Source organism: Somniosus microcephalus, chromosome 13 (genome assembly GCF_052327205.1).
Source record: "Somniosus microcephalus isolate GS21.2 chromosome 13, FLI_Smic_1.0, whole genome shotgun sequence".
Lineage (NCBI taxonomy): Eukaryota > Metazoa > Chordata > Chondrichthyes > Squaliformes > Somniosidae > Somniosus > Somniosus microcephalus.
The window spans coordinates 181,765,938-181,793,413 of record NC_140999.1 but is presented as its reverse complement, the minus strand read 5'-3'; the positions used below and the strand labels follow the sequence as shown (position 1 = coordinate 181,793,413).

Below are 27,476 nucleotides of genomic sequence, written 5' to 3'. Positions count from 1 at the left end.
CTCAACTTCAAGAAAAAAACTGCACAGAATAAGTAACACTCCATGACGGTAAAATGCTAAAGGTTTAATCCACATTTTTTAATGGCTTTGTCTCTGGTTCTCTGTCTCTCCCTGTTGTTCTGGTCTCTCTTCTCCTGCAAGAAGGGAAGGAAGACAACTTTGAGTGAGAGTGATGGAATGAGTGTGTCGCATAAAATGAAGTGTTCCTGCAATTTATTTTGCAGGAAATAAATTTGTTAGAAAGCATTGCAAGAAAATCTATAATCAAACAACTTTAAAGGTAGGGTTGTCACTAACTATAGTGCCCTGTAAAATAATGTACTGTTTTACAAATACAGAGAACGACATGACATCAATAACTACATCACCTCCTGTCTCTGTAAAATTATTTTTAATAATACTTTAGAGAAAAAGTTTGGTAAATTCAGACATGTCAAAGAGCGTCAAGATTTGGATCAATGCCTCCATCTTACATGCTTTTGGGTGGAGGTTTGGAGAGCTGAAACCCCAGCACCTAATCCATTGTGATTGATGTATTTTTACTTGCCAGCTTTTACGACACAATCTTGCATTGGTTCCTGCCACAGGTGTGAGGACCTCCCATGGCTTGACAGCACAGTGGACAGTGCAGCTCGCTCCCCTCGTCAGTTGATTCATCCTTGTTTCTTTCATTTTTACTCTCTTCTGAATGACGAAGAGATCTTTCAGTGACTCCCATATACTGCAGAAAGAAAGAAAACCTTGCATTTATATGACCATCGGAAATCTCAAAGTGCTTTACAGCCAATGAAGCACTTTTGAAGTGTAGTCACTGTTGCAATGTAGGAAACGCAGCAGCCAATTTGCACACAGCAAGCTCCCACAAACAGCAATGTGATAATGAGCAGATATTCTGTTTTTGTTATGTTGATTAAGGGATAAATATTGGCCAGGACACCGGGGATAACTCCCCTGCTCTTCTTCGAAATAGTACCATGGGATCTTTTACATCCACCTGAGAGAGCAGACGGGGCCTCGGTTTAACGTTTCATTCGAAAGATGGCACCTCCGACAGTGCAGCACTCCCTCAGCACTGAAGTGTTAACCTTAGATTTTTTATGCTCAAGTCCCTGGCATGGGACTTGAATCCACAAACCTTCTGACTCAGAGGCGAGAAGTGCTACCCACTGAGCCACGGCTGACACACATAGGGATGTAAAAGTTTTATTGTGGAAATATGAAAGAATATTTTTAATGATTGATTCTGCATTGTCTGAATTTAAAAAATTGTCAGAAGACAGAGGATCACGGGGCGGGGGGGGGCGGGGGGGGGTTAAATTGTTTTTTGGCGGTCGTGCAAAATGAGCTATGGCAAATCATTAGCCTGAATTACAGCACGCCTGGATTCAAGTCCCACGCCAGGTATCCCAGGGGCGCAGGCAGTTCGCATGTCTGAAACCAGCACTCGCGAGGTCCGTATGGGCGTGTACACAGCTTGTACACACCCGTAGGGATCGGAAAATACGGACCAGCATCTTTAATGCAGAAAAACATCCCAAAGCATTTTATAGAGGTGTACTCCAAAAATGGATGCCGAGCCAAAGAAGGAGATACTGAGAGGGCCGGCCAAAAGCTTGGTCAGAAAGATGGGTTTAAGGATCGTGTTAATGGACAGGGAAGTGGAGAGTTGGGTGGATTTAGGCAGCTGTTATATTTGTAACCTCAATGAGACAAAGCTTCGCTTTAGCCACAGAATAAAATGACACGGTCCTTATAAACAGCGTATCCTCTGACTAACCGTGAATCATGCCGTGGGACATCCACTATATATTTTTTTTATTCATTCATGGGATGTGGGTGTTGCTGGCAAGGCCAGCACTTATTGCCCTTGAGAAGGTAGTGGTGAGCCACCTTCTTGAACCGCTGCAGTCTGACGTAATAAAACTCACTACGCACTTGGTTCGAGTATAAAGCAAGGCTTTAATCAACTTGTTTCAAAACATGGAGGTCTAGTTATCTTTCACTAGTTCCTGTTTACAAAATGTCCTGGGCAAGCTGGGCCCACGCCCGAGTATTTATACTGCTTGGATGGCGCCACCAGCTGGCTGTCCAGTGTTATTTCATGAGTCTTTCTTCATGGATCATAAGATTCATAACACAGTCTGTGTGGTGAAGGTGCTCCCACAGTGTTGTTAGGGAGGGAGTTCCAGGATTTTGACCCAGCAACAATGAAGGAACGGCCGATATACTTCCACGTCAGGATGGTGTGTGACTTGGAGGGGAACTTGGAGATGGTGGTGTTCCCATGCGCCTGCTGCCCTAGTCCTTCTAGGTGGAAGAGGTCGCAGGTTTGGGAGGTGCTGTCGAAGAAGCCTTGGCAAGTTGCTGTAGTGCATCTTGTAGATGGTATACACTGCAGCCATGGTACGCCGGTGGTGGAGGGAGTGAATGTTAAAGGTGGTGGATGGGGTGCCAATCAAGCGGGCTGCTTTGTCCTGGATGGTATCCAACTTCTTCAGTGTTGTTGGAGCTGCACTCATCCAGGCAAGTGGAGAGTATTCCATCACACTCCTTACTTGTGCCTTGTAGATGGTGGAAAGGCTTTGGGGAGTCAGGAGGTGAGACACTCGCCGCAGAATACCCAGCCTCTGACCTGCTCTTGTTCCCACAGTATTTATGAGGCTGGACCAGTTAAGTTTCTGATCAATGGTGAGCCCCAAGATGTTGATGGTGGAGGATTCAGCGATGGTAATGCCATTGAATGTCAAGGGGCGGTGGTTAGACACTCGCTTGTTATACGCCCCCTTTTTCTGCTTCATCCTACTCTCTAACTCCTTTGTCATCCAGGGAGCTCTGGCTTTGGTTACCCTATCTGTTTTTATATCGAGCACAATTTTGCTACTGAATTTTTCTTGCATTTCATTTGTATTTTCGCTGTAGTTGTCTCTAGGTGTTTGTCTGACTACCTGTATTTCTACTTCCCTATTTGGCTATAACTGTACCTATTTATATAATCATCGTAGGGACTTTCCTTGGGTGTTTTCCTGCTCAGTTGGTGGAAAATCGGTGGAAACCTCGGCAAGATGCATAAACGGGACTTCCGCCAATTTTGCGCTAAAGTTACAGCAGTCGACCGGGACAACGCCTGAGGAAATTCCTAGCACTTAATCTCCATTTATCTATCCGAATCTGCATTGCTTTCTGTATTCCAATCTATCTATTGTGATCTAACCATGTGTTGTTATCCATTGTATCTACTTCTTTTATCCTTTAGATTCCATGCCACACAAACGGTTCTGATGTTGAGAGGGTGGGCGGTTGACCAATTTCCCAAGTAGTTGCTAAGAGTACTCTGTAGCCAGCAGTTCACATGAGGTCAGTCTGAGACTCCTCGGGATCTGGCGTGGTGGCATAATCCTGCATTTCCTCTAACAGCTAGGAGTGTTTTATTTTTTTGCTTATCCTGAGCTCCCAGTAAATAGCAAGCAATATAGGCCAGCAAAATCCCTGGCTGAAACCCTGCCCTGCCCTCAGTTAGCTGGTACCAACTCAGGCAGTGATGAAGGGGGGCTACAGTTGACGTCGGGTCCCTTGGGTTAGAGAAGGGGAAAAAGCATCCGGCGATTCTCCTCCGAACTGCTCACCAGCAGTCCCTGCTGGATGTGCTGATGCATAGACTTTTGGTGAGGATCGGGTTAGATTTAGCTGCGCTAACCCCCTGGTTGAATAGATCAAAACTCACTATTGTGGCTCACACCCGGTGCCTGTGGAATTGCTGCATACCGAGAAGTCCAATGCCTTCAAGGGAGAACAAAATAAATTGAGATTACTAACAAAAGCATTCCTTAACTGTATATATACACACACATCTATATCCACATATATACACAATTTATATATATAATAATCTGTATATTTTTAGTGCACATTGTTGGTAATAATCATACTATTAGTGAGTCTGCCACTAAGAATATGAAATTAAAGTATATTTCTCCTTTAGACAATTCAATAAACCAGGAGTTTCATTCTAGATCAAGATGCTGATGATGTATCCAAAGCAAAGCATAAATAAGACTGAAAACACCCTCTTTCCTTTCAGAAACATGATTTCAGTATGCATAAAACTGTAATTTCTTGTAATTCTAAAACTAAGCATGCTGCCCTTTAATCCAAAGCAGGTTGCCCTTTCTGTTAATGTTTTTAAAAGTTAAACTCCTTTTTTCCCCCCCCTGTATGTTTCTCCAGCTCGTACACCGGTGCCAAAAGGGTTTAACAGGTGACCTGATCCAGGGCCTCTGCCAATGAATTACATTCTAAGAGGTGTACAAGAGCAGCTCGGGAGACGCCCCTGGTCATTTTCCAGCTGGCGCCAGGCCTGTACTCGAAGTTTCACAGAGACACGGCGGAGATTGGATACTCACTGAATGGGCGATTGAACCTATCGCCCACCACTGCATTGCACAGTGGTCCTATACTACTGACCCTAACCCTAATCAGGCTATCCTCCCTTTGTGTTAACTTAACCCTAATCAGGCACTCCTCACTAGCTGTGATTCGAACAGCAGTGCCCATTTAAAAAAAGGAAACCTGTTTTATTATTTAAATCTGATTAAATTATGATTTGTGGCAGTCTCCTAACAAAAGTGTCCAGGGCCCCAAACACCCCTTCCAGGTGAAACAGCGATTTACTTGTACTTCTTGCAATCTAGTGTACTGTATTCGCTGCTCACGATGTGGTCTCCTCTACATTGGGGAGACCAAACACAGATTGGGTGACCGCTTTGCGGAACACCTCCGTTCAGTCCGTAAGGGTGACCCCGAGCTTCCGGTCGCCTGTCACTTTAATTCACCGCTCCATTCCCACTTGGACCTCACCGTCCTTGGCCTCTTGTATTGTTCCACGGAAGCTCAACGTAAACTCGAGGAACAGCACCTCATCTTCCGATTAGGCACTCTGCAGCCTTCCGGACTCAATATCGAGTTCAACAATTTCAGATCATAACCTCGGCCTCGATTACACATTTTTTCTTGTAATTTTTCCACTCCTTTTCCCCCCCCCTTTCCTTTTGTTTCTCTCTCACACCTGGCAGCTATCTCTTGCCCTGCCAGTACACTTTACACCTAATCTCAGCCTATTACCATCTCGTCTAGCTCTTTTACTTCTTTTGTTTCTTTCACTTCTTTTCTCCGATCGCAGCCCTGCCTTCGATCTATTTTCTTTTCTTTCCAGTTTTGAAGAAGGGTTCGACCCGAAACGTCAACTCAAATTTCTCTCCACAGATGTTGCCTGACCTGCTGAGTTTTTCCAGCATTTTCTGTTGTTATTTTGAAAAAAAGATATGATGGCAACAACCTCACACCTCTCTCCCAAAACTACACGGTCGTACTGGCTTCCGTCACTTGGTAACAAAAATAATTAATTCTTGCCTCTTTGAGTCCTATTCCAGCATTTAATCTTGTCTGATACTCCAGTCCGGTCCTGAGGGAGTGCTGCATTGTCAAGGGTGCCATCTTTCTGATCAGATGTTAAACTGCTTGCTCAGGTGGATGGGAACCATCCTATGACACTATTTGATGAGCAGGGAGATCTCCAGGTGTCCTTGCCGAGCTCAGCCAACACCACCTAAAGCAGTTTGACTGCTCATCCTCATCATTTGCTGTTTGTGGAACCTTGCTGTGTACTGCTATATCTGCCTACATAACAACTGTGACTTCATTGGCTGTGAAGCGCTTTGGGATGTCCTGCAGATGTGAAAGGTGCGATATAGATAGAAGGTTTTTTTTTTTGTCTTTACCTCTCTCCCTTACCTCATAGGCCTCCTTAACATCTCTTCAATATGTCCATGCTCCCTCCCTTAATCCCTTCTTGTCTCCTGCTCACTGTCTTTCTTTCCTTAGAATGCTCTGAGATGTTCTACTATGTGAGGCATAATATTAGTGCAAGTTATTCTATTTTGTACTGGTTAGATTTTTTTGAAAAACTTTGTCAGAATATTTTTTCTCTCTCTGTCCACGCGTTGCCTTTTATTCCTGTGGTATATTGTCATTTGCAGAAGAAGCTCACTAACATTACTCCACTGTTATATGAGGAAAGTTATACAATATTTAACTTCCTTTATGGAAAGGAGCTAACAGTGTTTGCATTTCTTTAGCATTACCTTGAATATGTTATTATTCAGTACAGACTTTCCAACCTAAGGAACATGTTATATCTTTTTCTGAGGGTAAAGACTTCACCAAGTGTTGAGGTGCAAGCTGCAGACAGACTGGCTGGGGGATATAGGTCCGTGAAATTTAGGATTGTCACAAAACCCTTCACTGATGCTACCTGATCTGCTGAGTGTTTCCAGCATTTTCTGTTTTATTAATTTCAGATTTCCACCATCCGCAGTATTTTGCTTTCATTCCTTCATTGATCCTGTTTGATACAAAAATATAAAATAAAAAATAAGTGAGTGGGAAAGTCCTATGTTCCTATGAAATTGTGTTGCATGTATACAGTGTTTGTTGACATATAACTTGCGTTGAATATCTAAACTGTGTTGACTATATAAATGTTTATTGTATATATGAATCAGGCTGACACTCCAGCGCAGTACTGAGGGAGGGCTGCACTGTCGGAGGTGCTGTCTTTCGGATGAGACGTTAAACCCTGCTCTCTCAGGTGGACGTAAAAGATCCCACGGCAATATTTCGAAGAAGAGCAGGGGAGTTATCCCCGGTGTCCTGGCCAATATTTATCACCTCAATCAACATAACAAAAACAGAGTATCTGGTCATTATCACCTTGCTGTTTGTGGGAGCTTGCTGTGTGCAAATTGGCTGCCACGTTGCCTACATTACAACAGTGACTACACTCCAAATAGTACTTCATTGGCTGTAAAGTGCTTTGGGATGTCCGGTGGTCATAAAACACGCTATATAAATGCACGGTGGCATAGTGGTTAGCACTGTTGCCTCACAGCGCCATAGGACCCGGGTTCAAATCCAGCCTTGGGTGACTGTCTGTGTGGAGTTTGCACATTCTCCCCGTGTTTGTGTGGGTTTCCTCCGGGTGCTCCGATTTCCTCCCACAGTCCAAAGATGTGCGGGTTAGGTTGATTGGCTATGATAAAAAATTGGCCCTTAGTGTTAGGGGGGATTAAATATACGGGGATAGGGCTTGGGTGGGATGGCTGTCGGTGTAGGGACCAGGTGCTAGGGTTTGGATGATCAGCCATGATCTCGTTGAATGGCGGAGCAGGGCCAAATGGCTTACTCTGCTCCTAGTTTCTATTAAATGCAAGTCTTTTCTTTTTATGCTTCACACAATATTTTTGAAATTGTTTTTTTACAAGTATTAATGATCATCGCGTTATACATGTTTTAGGTATTGGTGAAGTTTCTGGTCCTTATTATCAGAGCTCGCATTTTCAGAGATAAGAGGTTTGGGTTTTTGGCTTTATCTCCAGAAGGAGTCGCTGCAGCACCTCGAATAATTTTTTTTGCAAAAAATGTTAGTGGTCCGGTGGAAGCTCCGCTTTCACTGCGCAGAAAGCCAGGCACTCGATACACTTCTGCTTTATTCTTGCAAGGGATGTGCACGCACTGTAGAACACAAATATGCTGCAGTACTCGAAACACAAACATCACCCCACCCCCCCCAACAAGGCTCGAACCGATGAAATTAAAAAGTCTAGCAAACTAAAGCTCTAACCACTACCCTATCGGTTACTTCCTCTAATTACCCTCCTCCGAATGAGTCTAGTAGGGTCTGTCCCAAGCGACTACTGTGAACTCAGCTTACAACTACTCAATTGCACTGGTCCCAGAGCGTCATTTATTTATTTATTTTAACATTTTCTTCCACTATCATATTTCTCACGTCCGAAATTTTACTGATTTAAATTGCTGCCTTTTCAGACTGCAATGGTCTCGAGATTAATGTGTGTGCGGGTCATTGGAAAGTTACTAACTTTACCTAGCAATTACAGTTCATTTCTGACGAAAGGTCATTGACCTGAAAACTCTCTCTCTCCCTCCACAGATGCTGCCCTGGCCTGCTCAGAGCGTTTCCAGCAATTTGCTGTTTTTATTACAGTTCATTTCATGACCGGCACTTGGTAACAACACTGACTTCTGCTAAATGAACTTCATCAATTCGTGGTAATTTATTTCACTCGCCTCAGATTAATAATCAGCTCATGGCATTCTTTCCTGGGAGGTAAGGACATCTTTGAGGGTGAGTGGCTCCACGTTGACATGCCTGGTGCTTGGAGCCAAGTTCCATCCTCCAAGGGCAGACTTTGGTAAATAGATACCTGAGCCAATCAGTCTCCAGATTGCTGTTGATGACTGACTTATTAATGGAACTAGAAAAAGCTGGAAAAACAACGGCAGTCATCGGCCGAGAAATTGGGCCGCGTCGCGCCCGTTTTTCAAGTCCTCAAAATGGCGGGCTGGAACTGCGCTGCCCGCCATATTAGAATCATAGAAATTTATGGCACAGAAGGAGGCCATTCGGCCCATCGTGTCCGTGCCGGCCTAAAAAGAGCTCTCCTGCATAAACCCACTTTCCAGCTCTTGGTCCGTAGCCCTGTAGGTTACGGCACTTCAAGTGCATATCCAAGTACTCTTTAAATGTGATGAGGGTTACTGCCTCGACCACCCTTTCAGGCAGTGAGTTCCAGACCCCCACCACCCTCTGGGTGAAAAAAATTCTCCTCAACTCCCCTCTAATCCTTCTACCAATTACTTTAAATCTGTGTCCCCTGGTTATTGACCTCTCTGCTAAGGGAAATAGGTCCTTCCTATCCACTCTAGGCCCCTCATAATTTTATACAACTCAATTAGGTCTCCCCTCAGCCTCCTCTGTTACAAAGAAAACAACTCCAAACTATCCAATCTTTCCTCACAGCTAAATTTCTCCAGTCCTGGAAACAGCCTTGTAAATCTCCTCTGTAACCTCTTTAGTGCAGTCACCAGAGAGGGTACAGAGGACATTGGGTAGGCACAAACAAGAGGCGTCCTTTACCCATGCCCAAAGGAGGCATTAAGCCTTTTTGCATATAGAAATAAGGCCCAACGCCTGCTTGAGGTGCCCGCTGCAGGATTGGTTTGTCCTGAGGCAGCCAGCGCCATCGCACTCTGGGAAACCAACCCTACACAATCTTCTTCTTAGGCAGTCCCTCGGAACCGAGGATGACTTGCTTCCACACTAAAAATGAGTTCTCAGGTGACTGATGAGTCCAATGCGGGACCTACAGTCTCTGTCACAGGTGGGGCAGACGGTGGTTGAAGGGGCGGGTGGGTGGGGTGCTTGGGTTGACGTGCGCTCCTTCCGCTGTTTGCGCTTGGCTTCCGCTTGCTCCCGCCAAAGAGATTTGAGGCCTTCCCAGATGCTTCTCCTCCGCTTTGTGCAGTCTTGGGCCAGGGATTCCCAGGTGTCGGTGGGATTGTTGCACTTTTTCAAGGAGGCTTTGAGGGTGTCCTTGAAGCATTTCCTCTGCTCACCTGGGGCTCTCTTGCCGTGCCAGAGCTCCGAGTAGAGCACTTGTTTTGGGAGTCTCGTATTGGGCATGCGGGCGATGTGGCCCGTCCATCAGAGCTGATCGAGCATGGTCAAAGCTTTGATGCTGGGGATGTTGGCCTGGGCGATCTTGCGGGATCTTGCGGAGGCAGCGTTGGTGGTACCTCTCCAATGCTTTGAGCTGCCTGCTGTACATGGTCCATGTCTCTGAAGCATACAGGAGGGCGGAAATCACTACTGCTCTGTAGACCATGAGCTTGGTGCTGGGTTTGAGGTCCTGGTCTTCAAACACTCTCTTCCTCGGGCGACCGAAGGCTGCACTGGCACACTGAAGGCGGTGTTGGACTTCGTCATCGACGTCTGCCTTTGTTGACAGTAGGCTCCCGAGGTATGGAAAGTGGTCCATGTTGACCAAGGCCTCGTCATGGATTTTGATAGTTGGGGAGCATTACTGTGTAGCGGGGGCAGGTTGGTAGAGGACTTTTGTCTTACGGATGTTTAGTGTAAGGCCCATACTTTCGTACGCTTCGGTGAAAGTATTGACGATGGTTTGGACAATGCCTGCAACAAGAAAGGTAAGTTGCTTACCTTTGAATATGGAGCTAAATGGACCAGGAGTCAAAAATGGACACTCCCAAATTTCTATGTCAATGTTTCAACAACACATGCATTTATATAGCACCTTTAATGTAGTAAAATGTCCCAACGCACTTCACAGGAACGTTATCCAACACAGAGCCACATAAGGAGATATTAGGGCAGGTGACCAAAAACTTGGTCAAAGTGGTAGGTTTTAAGGAGTGTCTTAAAGGAGGAAAGAAAGAGGCAGAGAAATGTTGACCGCTGCTGTTTTTTCCACAGATGCTGCCTAACCTGCTGAATATTTTCAGCTTTTTCTGTTTTTATTTTGATATTTCCAGCATCTGCAGTATTTTATTATTTGGCTTATTAATGGGACTGCAAGGCCTGTCACGAGGACTGGGACTCTTTCTGCTTAGCTGCAGATATCAGCCTCATCATTTGTTATCGTCGCTCTGTTATAAAATGCAGTAAGGGGTGCAGGTTTATCGTGAACATTATGTTGTTAAAAACACAATTCTAGTAACAACAACAACTGCATTTATATAGCGCCTTTAACATAGTAAAACATTATCAGACAAAATTTGACACCGAGCCACATAAGGAGATATTAGGACAGGTGACCAAAAGCTTGTTCAAAGAGGTAGGTTTTACGATTGTCTTAAAGGAGGAGAAAGAGGTGGAGAGGTTTAGGGAAGGAATTCCAGAGTTTAGAGCCTATAGGGCTGAAGGCACGGCTGCCAATGGTGGGGCGAAGGAAGTCGGAGATACACAAGAGGCCAGAATAGGAGCTACTCAGAGCATTGTCGGGCTGGAGGAGCTTACAGAGATAGGGAGGTACGATAATTGTAAGGCACTCACGGAACATAGAAAGTAAACAGATACAGCATTTTAAGGTGTGCCAGGGCAGCAGGACAGGAGGAGATAGGAAGAAGACTTGCATTTATATAGCGCCTTTCACGACCACCGGACGTCCCAAAGCACTTTACAGGCAATGAAGTACTTTTGGAAATGTAGTCACTGTTGTGATGTGGGAATAATATAGGTTCAGAGTTTTTATGGACAAATTTAAGACATATGCCAGTAATTTTATTTTTACATTGAAGTGCATTGCTGGGAACAGTGGCTGAGGCACTTATTTAAGAAGCAGCTAGATGGTTAAATGGGAAAACAGTGGAGTTGTTCGTCAGGAAATAAAGAACTTGCATTTGTATCACGCATTTCATAGCCTCAGGACATCCCAAACCGCTTCACAAACAATCAATTACTTTTTGAAGTGTAGTACTGTTGCTTTGCAGGTAAGGATGGGGTTGAACGGGCAGAAGAGGCATCTGCATCCATATCTATCTTGTGAAAAGGAATACAACTAAAGACATTTATTAAAATAAAAGTTATTCATTTACAATAGTATCTCTGAATTAATCCTATGGTTTAATTTCCTAGCAGAAATGCTTGTGTGTTTTACATAAGTATGGAACTCTGATTTATATAGAAATTATGCTGTATGTATAGCTTGTGTTGAATATGCTGTTGCAGCTATGAAATTGCATTGTCTATGATAAATTGCCATGGTGTGGAGATGCCGGTGTTGGACTGGGGTGGACCACCCCAGTCCAACACCGACATCTCCACACCATGGCTACTATCGATACCACAAACTACCGGCTCAAAGTGGAGAGGATCTCCAAGAAGATCGCGCATATTGACACAGACATCAAGTTTCTACAGAGATGCAAGAAAGCAGACAAGATACCTGTAAACATCTGACATTATTCTCTGACTATATAAGCTGTGTTTTTATGCATCTCTCCACTTCACCTGACGAAGGAGCAGCGCTCCGAAAGCTTGTGATTTCAAATAAAGCTGTTGGACTATAATCTGGTGTTGTGTGATTTCTTACATATGATAAATTGTACATAGAAATTAAATTTTGTTAGGTAAGGGTATCAATGGATATACAGCTAAGGCCGGTAAATTGAGTTGAGGTGCAGATCAGCCATGATCTAATAGAATAGTGAAGCAGGCTGAATGGCCTACTCCTGTTTGTATGAAATTGTGTAGCATATATAGACTATGTTTATACATGCAAGTTATGATGAACCTTTACAAAACACTGGTTTGACCTCAACTGGAGTACTGTGTCCAATTCTGGGCACCACACTTTAGGAAGGATGTGAAGACCTTAGAGAGGGTGCAGAAAAGATTTACAAGAATGATTCCAGGGATGAGGGACTTTAGTTACGTGGATAGACTGGAGAAGCTGGGGTTGTTCTCCTTAGAGCAAAGAAGATTGAGAGGAGATTCGATAGAGGTGTTCAAAATCATGAGGGGCCTAGACAGAGTAGATAGAGAAAAACTGCCCCCATTGGCGGAAGGGTCAAGAACTAGAGAACGCAAATTTAAGGTGATTGGCAGAAGAACCAAAGGCGACATGAGGAAAAACTTTTTTTACACAGCGAGTGCTTAGGATCTGGAATGCACTTCCTGAAAGGGTGGTGGGGGCAGATTCAATCGTGGCTTTCAAAAGGGAATTGGATAAGTATCTGAACGAAAAAAAATTGCAGGGCTATGGGGAAAGGGCGGGGGAGCGGGACTAGCTGAAGTGCTCTTGCAGCGAGCTGGCACGGGCGCGACGGGCCGAATGGTAACCATTCTACGATTCTATATGACTTATGTTGAATATATAAACTGTGTGTATTAAAAATAAGTTTATTGCATATATGAATCGTGCTGTACACTATATTTGAAATTGTGTTGTTTTGACAAATATGAATGATCACAATGGTAGGAACTAAAATCTCCGGTCCTTAGTGTCAATCCTGGGGTTGCGGAGGGATTGTTTTTGTGGGCGGACCAAGATGGCGGCGGCCATGAGCGCAGATTTTGCCGACACGGCGCTGCCGCCGCCGAATGTTTTCCAATTTCGGGACCCGAAGCCGGTGGCGGACCCGATATTCGAGTTGGGGGAGGCCCACGGGGCCAGTGCGGGCAGGGTGCCGCTGGTGGTGGACAACGGATCTTTCCAGTGCCGGGTGGGCTGGGCCTTGGACCACAAGCCGCGGCTGCAGTTCAAGAACGTTTCGGCCCGGAGCCGCGGCGCCTCCCGCAGCGACACCCAGGTCGGCAACGACATCCGAAACCTGGAGGTGGTCCGCTGGCTGCTCAAGACCCAGTTCGACAGGAATGTGGTGGTGAACTTCGACATTCAGGAGCAGGTCTTTGACCACATCTTCCAGCACCTGGGCATCGCCTCTGAGGTGGGAGTCAGCACTGGGGGTGAAACATAGAAGCATAGAAGATAGGGGCAGGAGTAGGCCATTCGGCCCCTCGAGCCTGCTCCGCCATTCAATGAGATCATGGCTGATCATCCAAATTCAGTACCCTGTCCCTGCCTTCTCCCCATATCCCTTGATCCCTTTAGCCTTAAGAAATATATCCAACTCCTTCTTGAATATATTTAATGAATTGGCCTCAACTGCCTTCTGTGGTAGAGAATTCCACAGGTTCACCACTCTCTGGGTGAAGAAATTCCTCCTCATCTCTGTCCTAAATGGCTTACCCCTTATCCTTAGACTGTGACCCCTGGTTCTGGACTCCCGTACCATCAGGAACATCCTTCCTGTATCCAGTCTGTCTAGTCCTGTTAGAATTTTATACGTTTCAATGAGATCCCCTTTCATTCTTCTAAACTCCAGTGAGTATAAGCCCAATCGACCCAATATCTCCTTATACGTCATTCCTGCCATCCCAGGTATCAGCCTGGTGAATCTTCGCTGCACTCCTTCCATGGCAAGAACATCCTTGGTGGTGCCCGGGGAGGAGCTGAGCTGGCCCGGCCCCCAACACAACGATATAAACACAGTTTTGAAGAAGGGTCAAACCCGAAACGTCAACTCAAATTTCTCTCCACGGATGTTGCCTGACTTGCTGAGTTTTTCCAGCATTCTCTGTTGTTATTTCGGATTTCCAACATCTGCAGTATTTTGCTATCGTACCGATATAAACACCCCACAACACAATAGCAAAATACTGTGGCTGCTGGAAATCTGAAATGGAAACAGAAAATGCTGGAAATACTCAGCAGGTCCAGGCAGCATCTGTGGAGAGAGGTCATGGACCTGAAACGTTAACTCTGTTTCTCTCTCCACAGATGCTGCCTGACCTGCTGAGTATTTCCAGCATATTCTGTTTCTACATCCATGTGGGAGACCGTGACCCCTCTGTGGGGGGGCTGTGTCGCGATATGGCGAACCAACAACAACTTGTATCTATGTAGCGCCTTTATCGTAGTAAAACGTTCCAAGGCGCTTCACAGGACTGTCATGAAATAAACTTTGACACCGAGCCACATAAGGAGATATTAGGACAGTTGACCAAAAGCTTAAGGAGCGCCTTAAAGGAGGAAAGAGAGGTAGTGAGGTAGAGCTGGGTGTCGTCTGCAGACATGGTGAAACTGATGCTGTGTTTTCAGATGATGTCATCGAGGGGCAGCATGTAGATGAGAAATAGGAGGGGACCAAGGATTGATCTTTGGGGGACACCAGAGGTAACGATGCGGGAGCGGGAAGAGAAGCCATTGCAGGTGATTCTCTGGTTACGGTTAGTTTGATAAGAATGGAACCAGGCGAGTGCAGTCCCACCCAGCTGGACGACGGTGGAGAGGCGCTGGAGGAGATTGGTGTGGTCGACCGTGTCAAAGGTCGAGAAGCATGAGGAGGAGAACCATGACATAATGGGCCAGAATTTGCTGGCAAAATAACGACGAGTTATTAGTTTGTAAAATAAAAACCCAGCAATTTGTGGCAAGGAAGAGACATGTTGTGAGTTCCGAATTGCCACAAATTGCTGGTCAATTTGTGCTGCTCCGTCGTTAGCCTCGCAAAAACGTGAGCTCGCCATCAACCACCCCGTGAGTTTCCAGAAGTTCCTGGATTTGCGCATTAGTTACCAATTTAAACTCGCCGCAGAAAGTTAGGGTTGTTATTTTTGACGTAAGCACACTTTTAGTAATTTATGTTCTTGCAATGCCACTCAACCTCTTTGGCCCAGAATGCAAACAGCTAAAACTGTGGAGTCTCACTCCTACACAAAGTAAATTGTTTTTAGAGGTTTATAAAATTTAACATTTTCTTACTTTTCCTTTCTGTCTCTTTTTCTCTCTCTCACTTAATCCAACCTTTCTTTCCTTCAGTTTATTTCTCTTTCTGTATCTAACTCTAATTCACCCTATTTCCTTCTCCCTGTTTCTTTCTCAATCCTTAAATCTTATTGTTTAAGGAGATAAACTGTTGCTTCCATCGTTCACCAAGGTCTCCATTGCCCTTGCCGCGCCGTTATAAACTTGCACTTCCAGCAATTCGTGGCGCCAAAATTTTTCGGGGCAAAGGAAAAAGTCAGACTAATGGGGCATGTCGCGTGATACCCCACTCCAGCAAATACTGGATTATTATGACAAACTATGACCTGATATATCAAATCATGACTCTAAATTGTCAGAATGTCCAACATCCAGTACTAGATGAGCAGAAATTTACTCCAACTAAATATCAGGAAGACCGAAGCCATTGTTTTCTGTCCCTGCCACAAACTCCGTTCCCTAGCCACCGACTCCATCCCTCTCCCTGGCTACTGTCTGAAGCTGAACCAGACTGTTCGCAACCTTGGTTAGCTTCCGATATCCGCGCCATCACTAAGACTGTCTATTTCCACCTCTGTAACATCGCCTGCCTCCGCCTCTGCATCTGCTACTGAAACCCTCATCCAGTAAGATGGGGGGAGGGATCAACAAGGAACGTAACCAGCCTAAATATAAACAGAACAGGAAAAGAGAGCATAGGAAAGAATAAAGTAAAGTAGGATATTGATGGCAAGGGAATAAATAGAGTTCTAGAACAGGAATCTAAAAAGGTTAAACATAAAGTGAGAGGAAATCCTATTAAAAATGAGTTAAACTGTACAGCAATGCACACTGTGTTCGTAATAAAACGGGTGCTGGAAGCAATCATGCGTTGCGAGGAACCAGACATAGTAGGGATTACTGAGACATGAAAAATCAGGACTGGGAATTAAACATTGCAGGGTATAGCATATTTAGAAAAGATAGAGGGGGACAAAGGGGAGATGCAGTAGCTGTACTTACTGGGGTTAATATAATGACAGTCGAAAAAATGACAGCTATTAGCAAGACAAAAATAGATTCTATAGGGATAGAGATAAAAGATAATAAAGGATCAATTACACGAATAGGCGTAGTCTACAGACCACCTAATAGTGGAAGGGAGGTAGAGGAAGAAGTATGCAGACAAATTAGGGAAATGAGTAAAAAACATAAAATAATCATGGGGGATTTCAACTACCCCAATATTAATTGGACAGAAGAGGTAGGTAAAGAGGATAAGGGAAAGGAGTTCCTACAATGTATACAGGACTCCTTTCTAACCCAATATGTAAAAAGCCCAACAAGGGAGGATTTGCTATTGGATCTAGTAATGGGGAATGAACCAGAGCAGATAAGAGAAGTAAAAGTAGGGGAACATCTAGGCAATAGTAACCATAATATAATACACTTTAAAATGATAATTGAGAAGGACATAAGTATGACAAAATTCAGGTTAATAGATTGGAGAAAAGCTGATTTTGAAGGGCTGAGTATAGAACTTGGGAAAATAAAATGGGCAACAATATTGGCAAACAACAATTGTTGAACAGCAATGGGAAACATTTAAAACGGTGTTCAACAGAGTGCAGGAACAATATATTCCGCTAAAAGGAAAGAACAAACTAAACACTAATAAGACTCCATGGATGAATAAAGACATATGGGAACAATTGAGGGTAAGGAAAGGGGCATACATTAAGTACATGGACAGCAGGGGAGTGCATGATAAGGGAGAATATGAAGAGATTAGGAGAGAAGTCAAAAAAACAATTAGGAAGGCAAAGAGGAACTATGAAATTAAATGATCAAGGAACATAAAACAAAATGCACATCAATAAAAAAACAAAGGTTAGGATAGGAATAGGGCCATTAAGGGATAGGCAGGATAATACCATAGGTAACAATAGAGAGATGGTAGAAATATTAAATAATTATTTTGCTTCAGTATTTACCAGGGAGATAGAACAGATGAACATGACATTGGATAATGAGATAAGTGCATTTAAAATAAAAAGAGGGGATATATTAAATAAACTACAAACTGAAAGAGGATAAAATCCCTGGCCCGGATGGATTGCATCCATGCATTTTAGAATCTAGGGAAGACGATATAGACGGGATGGTTAGATGGGCAGAACAGTGGCAAATGGAATTTAACCCTGAAAAGTGTGAGGCGATGCATTTTGGGAGGACTAACAAAGCAAGCGAATACACAATGAATGGTAGGACCCTAGGAAGGACAGGATCAGAGGGACCTTGGTGTGCATGTACATAGATCCCTGAAGGCAGCAGGACAGGTAGATAAGGTGGTTAAAAAGGCATATGGGATACTTGCCTTCATTAGCTGAGGCATAGAATATAAGAGCAGGGAGGTTATGATGGAGCTGTACAAAACATTAGTTAGGCCACAGCTGGAACTACTGTGTGCAGTTCTGGTCGCCACACTATAGGAGGGATGTGATTGCATTGGAGAGGGTGCAGAGGAGATTCACCAGGATGTTACCTGGGTTGGAGTGCTTCAGCTATGAAGAGAGACTGGACAGGCTGGGGTTGTTTAACTTAGAGCAGAGAAGGCTGAGGGGGGACCTGATTGAGGTGTACAAAATTATGAGGGGCATAGATAGGGTAGATAGAAAGGAACTTTTCCCCTTAGTAGAGGGGTCAATAACCAGGGGGCATAGTTTCAAGGTAAGGGGCAGGAGGTTTAGAGGGGATTTGAGGAAAAACTTTTTCACCCAGAGGGTGGTTGGAATCTGGAACTCACTGCCTGAAAGGGTGGTAGAGGCAGGAACCCTCACAACATTCAAGAAGCATTTAGATGAGCACTTGAAACACCATAGCAGACAAGGCTACGGACCAAGAGCTGGAAAATGGGATTAGAATAGACATGCTTGATGGCCGGCGCGGACACGATGGGCCGAAGGGCCTCTTTCTGTGCTGTATAACTCTATGACTCTGTGAGATAGCAGAGGCATTACTAAACATATTGGCCCAGAAATTCGTGAACGGGGCTTGCAGCGCGTGCAAGCCCCGTATTTGCACTTACCCCGCGCTCGTGCCGATCAGCTTCTGGGACGCCTGAACTTGCAGAAATAGAAAGCACATTCCCGGGCAGCGTATGACGTCACGCCGCCCAGGAGTGCAGCCAGCGCGAAGCCAGGAGCGTGCAGTGCAAGTGAGACACGCCCCTTGAGGTCTCAGTTTCACTGGACACGCCCCCAATGTTTCTGTCAAGCTCCTAAGCATTTTTACATGCAAAGCAGCAGTTTAAATAGGTTTTTGGAAGTTTTTTGAAGATTTTGGTAACTTTTATAAACTTTTTTAAATGTTTACATTATTTTGAGTAATCTGAAGTAGTTTTAAAGAGAATTAAAGCAATTTAAAGACTTTTAAAAGCCCTAAAAGAATTTTTTTAATTCCATTTATTTATTTAGCAATGTCGTCGTCATACGTGTCTTCACACTGTTCCCTTTGGGGAACTGTATGAAGTGGTGGAAGGATTTATGGCCATGATTAACGCTCATTCCGTGACCGTAACCATCTTTGAACCAGCCATTAGGGCGGTTAGTGCTATGGCGGGAGGGTTTTACGGGCTCCCACAAGCTATACAAGGAGGGGGGGGCCACCCACACCCACGGACGCAAATATCCCACTGGATGTCAACCCAGAATTTAGAGCCGGAGCTCCGACTCCACTTGCCGGGACTGTCTGGAGTGGGGTTTGAAACCCTACCCTGATCTGGCCCAGCGGCGGGGGTCCTACCGCTATGACAAAGGCCCAATCCGATTAGCAACGTGAAATGGCAGCATAGGGCTCCAGTCACGGGGAGGGAAAAGGCGCAGGAAACGTATGGGTGTCACCTTTTGTGCGGAGTGGGCCTTTTGCGTAGCAGTAAGCATCCCCGCCGCTGGGCCAGAAGGAGTAGGGTTTTGAACCCCACTCCAGACAGTCCCGGCAAGTGGAGTCGGAGCTCCAACTTTAAATTCTGGGTGGACATCCAGCGGGATACTTGCGTCCGTGGGTGTTGGTGGCCCCCCCCCCCTCAGATGGGTTGTGGGAGCCCGTAAAACCCTCCCGCCATAGGACTAACCACCCTAATGGCTGGTTCAAAGATGGTTACGGTCACGGAATGAGCGTTAATCACGGCCATAAATCCTTCCACCACTTCATACAGTTCCCCAAAGGGAACAGTGTGAGGATACGTACGATGATGACCTCTTGCGCAATGCACCTCCTTGGGCCCTTAGTCGCAGATGCGAGGGGGCAAGTCGTGCAATTGTTAAATTTTTTATTTTATTGACATGTAAAATGTTGGCCCAGTAATTCCCTTCCAAATGCGCTAGTACGGTCGGGGTACTTACGCATCTGGCCGGATGAAATGCCGGTTTTCAGCATTCACAGTGCATGTGGGGAAAACCGGCATTTCCTGTCCTCTGAACGAAGGGGTTCAGAGGCAGAGCGCGTGCGCAGTATAATTCGCCGCTTTCATTAATGCTTTCAGTGAGGTCCAGTCATTACAACTTACACATGAAAAAAGCATGGGTACAGTTGCTCCAGAGGCTGCGGAGGAAGATATTTCTTATCGTGCAGCTTCTGAAAGTATGTATGTCTTTGCGTGTTATGTATATATTCCTTTACTTATGTGTATGAATGTATTATTTAATTATGACTTTCAGAGAAAGTAACTTATTGGAAAATCATAATTAAAAACATACATTCATACACATTAGTAAAGGAATATAAAACATACATACATATACGTAAAGGAATATATGTGGGCATACATACATAACTCATTCTCACATTCCATTCACACAGCCACAATTGCTCCTTCTACCTACCGTTCTGAAAACCCTTTTTTAAAAAAAAAAAAAAAAATTTAAACTTTAAAACTTACTTAAAATTTCTTAAAATAACTTCCCTCCCTTTCCCAAACAAAAATATTGCATTTCAAAAGCTCCACGATAAAATATATCTTCCTCCGCAGCCAATGAACAACTTTACACTTGCTTTTTTCAAGTGTAACTTCTAAGGACTTACCCTCACGGATTTCATGAATGAAATCTACGAAGTTCACTGCGCAAGCGCTGCCTGTGCAGTCGCACGCGCTCGAGGTCTGGAAATGCCGGCGTTCCCCGCATGCGCTGTTCATGCTGAACGCCGGCATTTCCAACGGCCAGAAGCGTGAGTAAGCCGACCGTACTCACGCTTCTGGCCGCGAATTTCTGGCCCATTTAGTAATTCATTAGAAAAAGGTGTAGTGCCAGAAGACTGGCGGATAGCTAACGTAATAATACCTATATTCAAGAAGGGGGATAGAACATGTCCAGGGAATTATAGACCAGTCAGCTTAACATCGATGGTAGGAAAAATAATGGAATCCCTACTACAGGAGAAAATAGAAGAACATCTAGAAACCAAAAATATAATAAAGAATAGTTAGCATGGATTTCAAAATGGAAAGTCTTGCTTGACCAACCTCATTGAATTTTTTGAAGAGGTAACAGAGAGAGTAGACAATGGTACTGCAGTAGATGTAATTTTTCTAGATTTTCAAAAGGCCTTCAATAAGGTACCCCATAATAGACTGATGAACAAGGTCAGAGAATGTGGAGTCGGGGGACAAGTAGCAGAATGGATAGCTAGCTGGTTTCAAGGCAGAAAGCAGAGAGTAGGAGTTAAGGGTAGCTATTCAGAGTGGCAGAAGGTGGGTAGTGGTGTTCCACAAGGATCAGTGCTGGGACCACTGCTGTTCACAATTTACATTAATGACTTAGACTTTGGAATCAAAAACACAATTTCTAAATTTGCAGATGACAACAAATTGGGGAGAATAGTCAATACTGAGGAGGACTGCAACAAATTACAGGAGGACATTAATAAACCTGCAGAATGGGCATATAATTGGCAAGTGAATTTCAACACAGATAAATGTGAGGTATTATAGTTTGGTAGGAAGAATAGGGAGGTCACTTATCACTTGGAGGGGGTGAGTCTAGGAGGGGTAGAGGAACAAAGGGAACTCAGAGTACTGTACATATACACAAATCACTAAAAGTTGCGACACAGGTTAGCAAGGCCATAAAAGCAAACCAAGCACTAGGGTTTATTTCTAGAGGGATAGAATTGAAAAGTAGCGAAGTTATGCTAAACCTGTATTGATCCTTGGTTAGACCACACTTAGTATACTGCGTACAGTTCTGGTTGACACATTATAAAAAGGATATAGAGACACTGGAAAGGATGCAGAGAAGATTTACAAGGATGATACCAGAAATGCGAGGGTATACACATCAGCAAAGAATGAACAGGCTGGGTCTCTTTTCTCTTGAAAAAAGAAGGCTGAGGGGTGACCTAATAGAGGTCTTTAAAATTATGAAAGGTTTTGATAGATTAGATACAGAGAGAATGTTTCCACTTGTGGGGAAGAGCATAACTAGAGGCCATCAATATAAGATAGTCACCAAGAAATCCAATAGGGAATTCAGAAGAAACCTCTTTACCCAGAGAGTGGTGAGAATGTGGAACTTGCTACCACAGGGAGTGGTTGAAGCGAATAGTATAGATGCATTTAAGGGGAGGCTGGACAAGCATATGAGGGAGAAGGGAATAGAGGGTTATGCTGATAGATTTAGATGAGGAAAGATGGGAGGAGGCTCAAGTGGAGCATAAACGCCGGCATGGACTGGTTGAGCCAAATGGCCTGTATCTGTGCCGTATATCCTATGTAATCCATGCCTTTGTTACTCCAGACTTGACTATTCCAACGCACTCCTGGCCCATCTAACCTCCATAAACTTGAGGTCATCCAAAACTCGGCTGCCCTTGTTTCTAACTCGCACCAAACCTGTTCACCTATCACCCCTGTGCTCGCTGACCTACATTGGCTTCCGGTTAAACAATGTCTCGATTTTAAAATTCTCATCCTTGTTTTCAAATCCCTCCATGGCCTCGCCCCTCCCTAGCTCTGTAATCTCCTCCAGCCCCACAACCCCCCGAGATATCTGCGCTCCTCCAATTCCGGCCTCTTGAGCATCCCCGATTTTCATCGCTGCACCATTGGTGGCCGTGTCTTCAGCTGCCTGGGCCCTAAGCTCTGGAATTCACTCCCTAAACCTCTCCGCCTCTTTTTCTCTCTCTCCTCCTTTAAGACGCTCCTTAAAACCTACCTCTTTGACCAAGCTTTTGGTCATCTGCCCTAATATCATCTTATGTGACTTGGTGTCAAATTTTGTTTGATAGTCGCTCCTGTGAAGCACCTTGGGACGTTTTACTACGTTAAAGGCGCTATATAAATACAAGTTGTTACTGTTGTTGAGACAATATGACAATCATGACATGATATGACAAACCTTGGCACAATACGTGTCACAACATGCTGCAGTTCCGCGCGCCCTGTTTCAATGCGCGGTTCTTTTAAATTTCTGCGAGTGCGCGGTGTTTACAATGTGAAAGCCGGTGAGTGGCCTGCGTGGGACCTTTCAGATTACTGCGCGGCCGCGCGTGCGCATCTTCGCAGGAACATTGCTTGTAAGGTTAATCAGGACCCAGGGTGGTCTCCTGGACTAGTTTCGATCGCCAAGGAGGTCGGAGAGGAATTTTCCAGATTTTTTCCCCCATTTGGCCCTGGGGTTTTTAGCTGCTTCTTTCACCCCTCCCAGGAGATTATTTCATGGCTCTGGGTGGGGTGGGGAGTGTGTGCCTTGTGATGCACTTGGCGTCTCAACTGTGTGGGACAAGCTGGATGGGCCGGCGGGTCTTTTCCTTGTCCCTGATTTTTTTTTGTTATTCCCCCCCCTCCCCCCCCCATCAGCAAGGATGAACAGGCTGGGTCTCTGCCTCTCCCTGGAACTCTGCCCCTCCCTGGGACTCTGCCTCTGCCCCTCCCTGGGTCTCTGCCTCTGCCCCTCCCTGGGTCTCTGCCTCTGCCCCTCCCTGGGACTCTGCCTCTGCCCCTCCCTGGGACTCTGCCTCTGCCCCTCCCTGGGACTCTGCCCCTCTGGGACTCCACCTCTCTAGCACTTTTAAGTGTTCCAATGGCTAGATATCAACATGTCTCCAGTTACAGAAGGCTGCTATTGTAAGCTGTGAAAATTGTACTAATTGATACTGTTTCTGTCTGTTATAGTCTTGCGTGGAGCATCCAGTGGTTTTAACAGAAGCACCGTGCAATCCGCTGTATTCGCGGCAATTAATGTCCGAGCTCCTGTTCGAGTGCTACCATATTCCCAAGGTGGCGTACGGAATTGACAACCTTTACAGCTTCTGGCGCAACAACACCTCTCCCTCCACTGGATTGATTGTTTCCTCTGGATATCACTCCTCTCACATTCTGCCAGTGCTGCACGGGAGGTTTGTTCAGCATATACGCGAAAACTTTTTGTTAAAAAGCTACTGTGCAAAAACCACTCGAGCGGTGCATCGCTGCAGATTAGGCAAAGCAATAGCTCACGGAAGGTTGGAAATCTAGAATAAAAACTAAAAATGTGGGAAACGTGTAACAGCTCAGTCATAGTTTGAACGGTCAGTATTTCAAGTGATCCGATGTTCTCTTTCACACGCTGCTGACTCCCCTGCTACACATTTCCAGCATTAGGATATTTTTTGAATGACTCAAGTTTAATATTTGCTGTCCTAAATAAATAAGCAAGAAAAAACTTACATTTATAAAGCGCTTTCCACGACTTCCTAAAGCGTTTCACAGCAAATTAATTACTTTTGAAGTGTGGAGAGAGAAACAGAGTTAACGTTTCGGGTCAATGACCCTTCGTCAGAACTGGAAAAAGTTGGCGATGGAACAGGTTTTTAAGCAAGTGTAGGGGCAGGGAAAGGGGGGGAAAGAATAAAAGGGAAGGCCTGTGATAGGATAGAAGGCACTTTCCCTGCCCCTACACTTACTTAAAAACCTGTTCCATCTCCAGCTTTTTCCAGTTCTGACGAAGGGTCATTGACCCGAAACGTTAACTCTGTTTCTCTCTCCACAGATGCTGCCTGACCTGCTGAGTATTTCCAGCATTTTCTCTTTTTTATTTCAGATTTCCAGCATCCGCAGTATTTAGCTTTTGTACTTTTGAAGTGTAGTTAGTGTTGTAAGGAAACACAGCATGGTCCCACAAACAGATAATCAATGAGCGGATAATCTGTTTTAGCAATGTTGGTTGAGGGATAAGTGTTGGCCAGGACTCTGGGAGAACTCCCCTACTCTTCTTCAAATAACTCTTATGGGATTTCTAATATAAGAACATAAGAAATAGGAGCAGGAGTAGGCCAATCGGCCCCTCGAGCCTGCTCCGCCATTCAATAAGATCATGGCTGATCTGATCCTAACCGCCAATCTACTATCACAGAACCATCTCCTGAATCTAACAGAATTAAATACACGAAATAGGAGCAGGATCAGGCTACACGGCCCCTGGGCCCGCTTTGCTACCCACAGGGCCATGTCCGATCCGAACCTAGACTCATGTCCAAATTCCTGCCCGCTCCCCGTAACCCTTAATTCCCTTTACTTCTAGGAAACTGTCTATTTCTGTTTTAAATTTATGTAATGATGTAGCTTCTACAGCTTTTTGGGGCAGCATATTCCATGGACCTACCACCCTCTGAGTGAAGTAGTTCCTCCTTGTGGTAAACCACTGTTATACCTGTGTGTATGTGTATTCCACTAGGTACAGGTCTGGACATGCCTCGGCTGACTCCTCCCACTATTCCAGGTATATAAGTGACTACCTCCCAGTCCCTTAGTATTCTGGACGGGTCGACCACTCGAGACTAGACCTTCATTCTTTAGTTAATAAAAGCCTGGTTGTTACTCGCTTAACCTCAGTCTTTTGAGTAATTGATGGCGCATCACTCTTCATCCCTGTTTTGAAAGAGCAGCCCCTTATTCTAAGACTATGTCCCCTAGTTCTAGTTTCACCCATCATCGGAACATCCTCCCTGCATCCACCCGATCCGACCCCTTCACAATCTTATATGTTTCAATAAGATCGCCTCTCATTCTTCTGAACTCCAATCCACCTGAGAGGGCAGAAAGGACCTCGATTTAACGTCTCCTCATACTGACGGCACCTCCGACAGTGCAGCGACCTCTCAGTACTGCACTAGGAGTGTCAGCCAAGATTATGTGCTCAATTCCTGGAGTGGGCCTTGAACCCATGACCTTCTGACTCCGAGGCGAAAGTGCTACCACTGAGTCACTGGCTGACACCTGGATTTAAAATTGCTACGGGGGGGGGGAATGATTGGCGAGCGGTCAAGAGGAAGCTAGATGGGCATCTGGGAGCAAAGTGCAGAGCAAAAGGTGAAGCTCCTGGCCCTTTGTAGCTCGTGCTGGACGGCTATAGAGTATGGAAGCCAGCGAGAGTGACACCTAGGCCCCAAAGGGCGACACTTGGAGTCACGGATGGTGGTGTTGGGGCTTTGGTGAAACCGGCAACACACCAAGCAGGAGAGCGGTTACCAATACTGGACAGGAAGAAATCCAGCAGGTCCCTGCTGCTATGGGTCACATGCTCCTGTGGACCAATCAGTACAGGGTTTCAGAAAAACATAAGGAGCAGGAGTCGGCCATTAGGCCCTTCGAGCCTGCTCCGCCATTCAACAAGATCATGGCTGATCTTCTACCTGAACTCCACCTTCCCGTACTATCCCCAATTCCCTTGATTCCCTTAGCATCCAAAAATCTATCGATCTCAGCCTTGAATATACTCAACGACAGAGCATCCACAGCTTTCTGGGGATGAGAATTCCCAAAGATTCACAGCTCTTTGAGTGAAGAAATTTCTCCTCATCCCAGTCCTAAATGGCCGACCCCTTATTCGGAGACTGTGACCCCCTAGTTCTAGACTCCCCAGCCAGGGGAAACATCCTCCCAGCATCTACCATGTCAAGCCCTTTAAGAATTTAATGTTTCAATGAGATCACCTCTCATTCTTCTAAACTCTCGCTCCTGCCCCCTACTAGAAATTGTACGTGTGGGGGCGTCCTGGAGCATTGCCATCGCTCCCTTTCACTCTATATATTTATGATGCTCCACATTTTCTTACTGTGCTTGTGCTGATGGATGTTTCCTTTCTGAAATGTAGGCTGGATGCTTGTAACAGTAAAAGGATTAATCTGGGTGGAAGCCAGGCAGCATCCTACATGCAGCGCCTGCTGCAGCTCAAGTACCCTGGGCATTTACCGGCAATAACTCTCAGCAGAATGGAAGAAATTCTCCACGAGCATTGCTACATTGCTGGTGACTACATAGAAGGTAATTCTGACTCCAGTTCTGTAGCTATGTTCCTTGGGAATAAGCAACTTGGGCAGAGATGTGGAAGATAAGTGTCTATAGATAACACTTGGTTCGTGTGATCTGCTGGACTGGTTTCGATCGCCTGAGGGGGTCGGAGGAGATTTTCCAGAGTGTTTTTTTTCCCTTATCAGCCCTGGATTATTTCTGCCTCTCCCAGGAAATTACATGGCCGAGGGTGGGGGGAGGGAAGAAGGTAGAGGAAGTGTTTAGTCAGGATGCTGCAGCGCCATGAGTGTGGGGCGGCTTGATGTACCAGCTGGTCTCTTACTGCCCGTCAATTTTGCATGTTTTAACTTCACCGATGTTGACCATCCTAGAAGAGGGAAGTTCGGATCTGGTTTACCTATCCTCAGACGGTATGTTCTCTTGTTAAATTGTACAACCATTCCCCAATGGCGCAGCGCGTAAAGGCACCACATGATGTATTCCCGCACAATAAAGGAGCAGAAAGTCTCGCCTTTCCTTCCATTCTCTGCTGATGTCGCTGATTTTAATTAGTCAGCATTGAGTTGTCAGAATTGGCTTCAGCTCCCCTGAAAAAAAAAGACTTGCATTTATATAGCGCCTTTCACGACCACCAGACGTCCCAAAGCACTTTACAGCCAATGAAGCACTTTTTGAAGTGTGGTCACTGTTGTAATGTAGGAAACATGGCAGTCAATTTTGCACACAGCAAGGTCCCACAAACAGCAATGTGATAATGACCAGATAATCTGTTTTTAGTGATGTTGATTGAAGGATAAATATTGGTCCAGGGCACCGGGGATAACTCCCCTGCTCTTCTTCGAAATACAGGTAGTGCCGTGGGATCTTTTACATCCACCTGAGAGGACAGACGGGGCCTCGGTTTAATGTCTCATCCAAAAGACGGCACCTCCGACAGTGCTGCACTGGGAGTGTCAGCCTAGATTTTTGTGCTCGTCTTTGGAGTGGGACTTGAACCTACAACCTTC

General features: G+C 45.2%; 1 protein-coding gene and 1 long non-coding RNA gene across 5 annotated transcripts in view; one reads left to right on the top strand and one right to left on the bottom strand.

Moving 5' to 3' along the window:
• Nucleotides 1-294: 294 nt before the first annotated feature.
• On the bottom strand, nucleotides 295-6,399 carry LOC147108837 (uncharacterized). Its single transcript, XR_015080737.1, has 3 exons — nucleotides 6,308-6,399; nucleotides 3,722-3,777; nucleotides 295-721 (listed from the first exon to the last, which is right to left on the bottom strand). It is a non-coding gene; the product is annotated as an uncharacterized LOC147108837 (long non-coding RNA).
• A 6,498-nt stretch (nucleotides 6,400-12,897) lies between these two features.
• actr5 (actin related protein 5) overlaps nucleotides 12,898-27,476 on the top strand; it is a 47,492-nt gene continuing 32,913 nt past the window's right edge. For all 4 annotated transcript variants that reach the window (XM_086005732.1, XM_086005730.1, XM_086005729.1 and 1 more), the window contains exons 1-3: nucleotides 12,898-13,323; nucleotides 23,353-23,576; nucleotides 26,312-26,481. In XM_086005732.1, coding sequence (XP_085861858.1) covers nucleotides 12,925-13,323; nucleotides 23,353-23,576; nucleotides 26,312-26,481 — 793 coding nt within the window. In that variant the 5' untranslated portion in view covers nucleotides 12,898-12,924. The remainder of the gene's footprint in view (nucleotides 13,324-23,352; nucleotides 23,577-26,311; nucleotides 26,482-27,476) is intronic.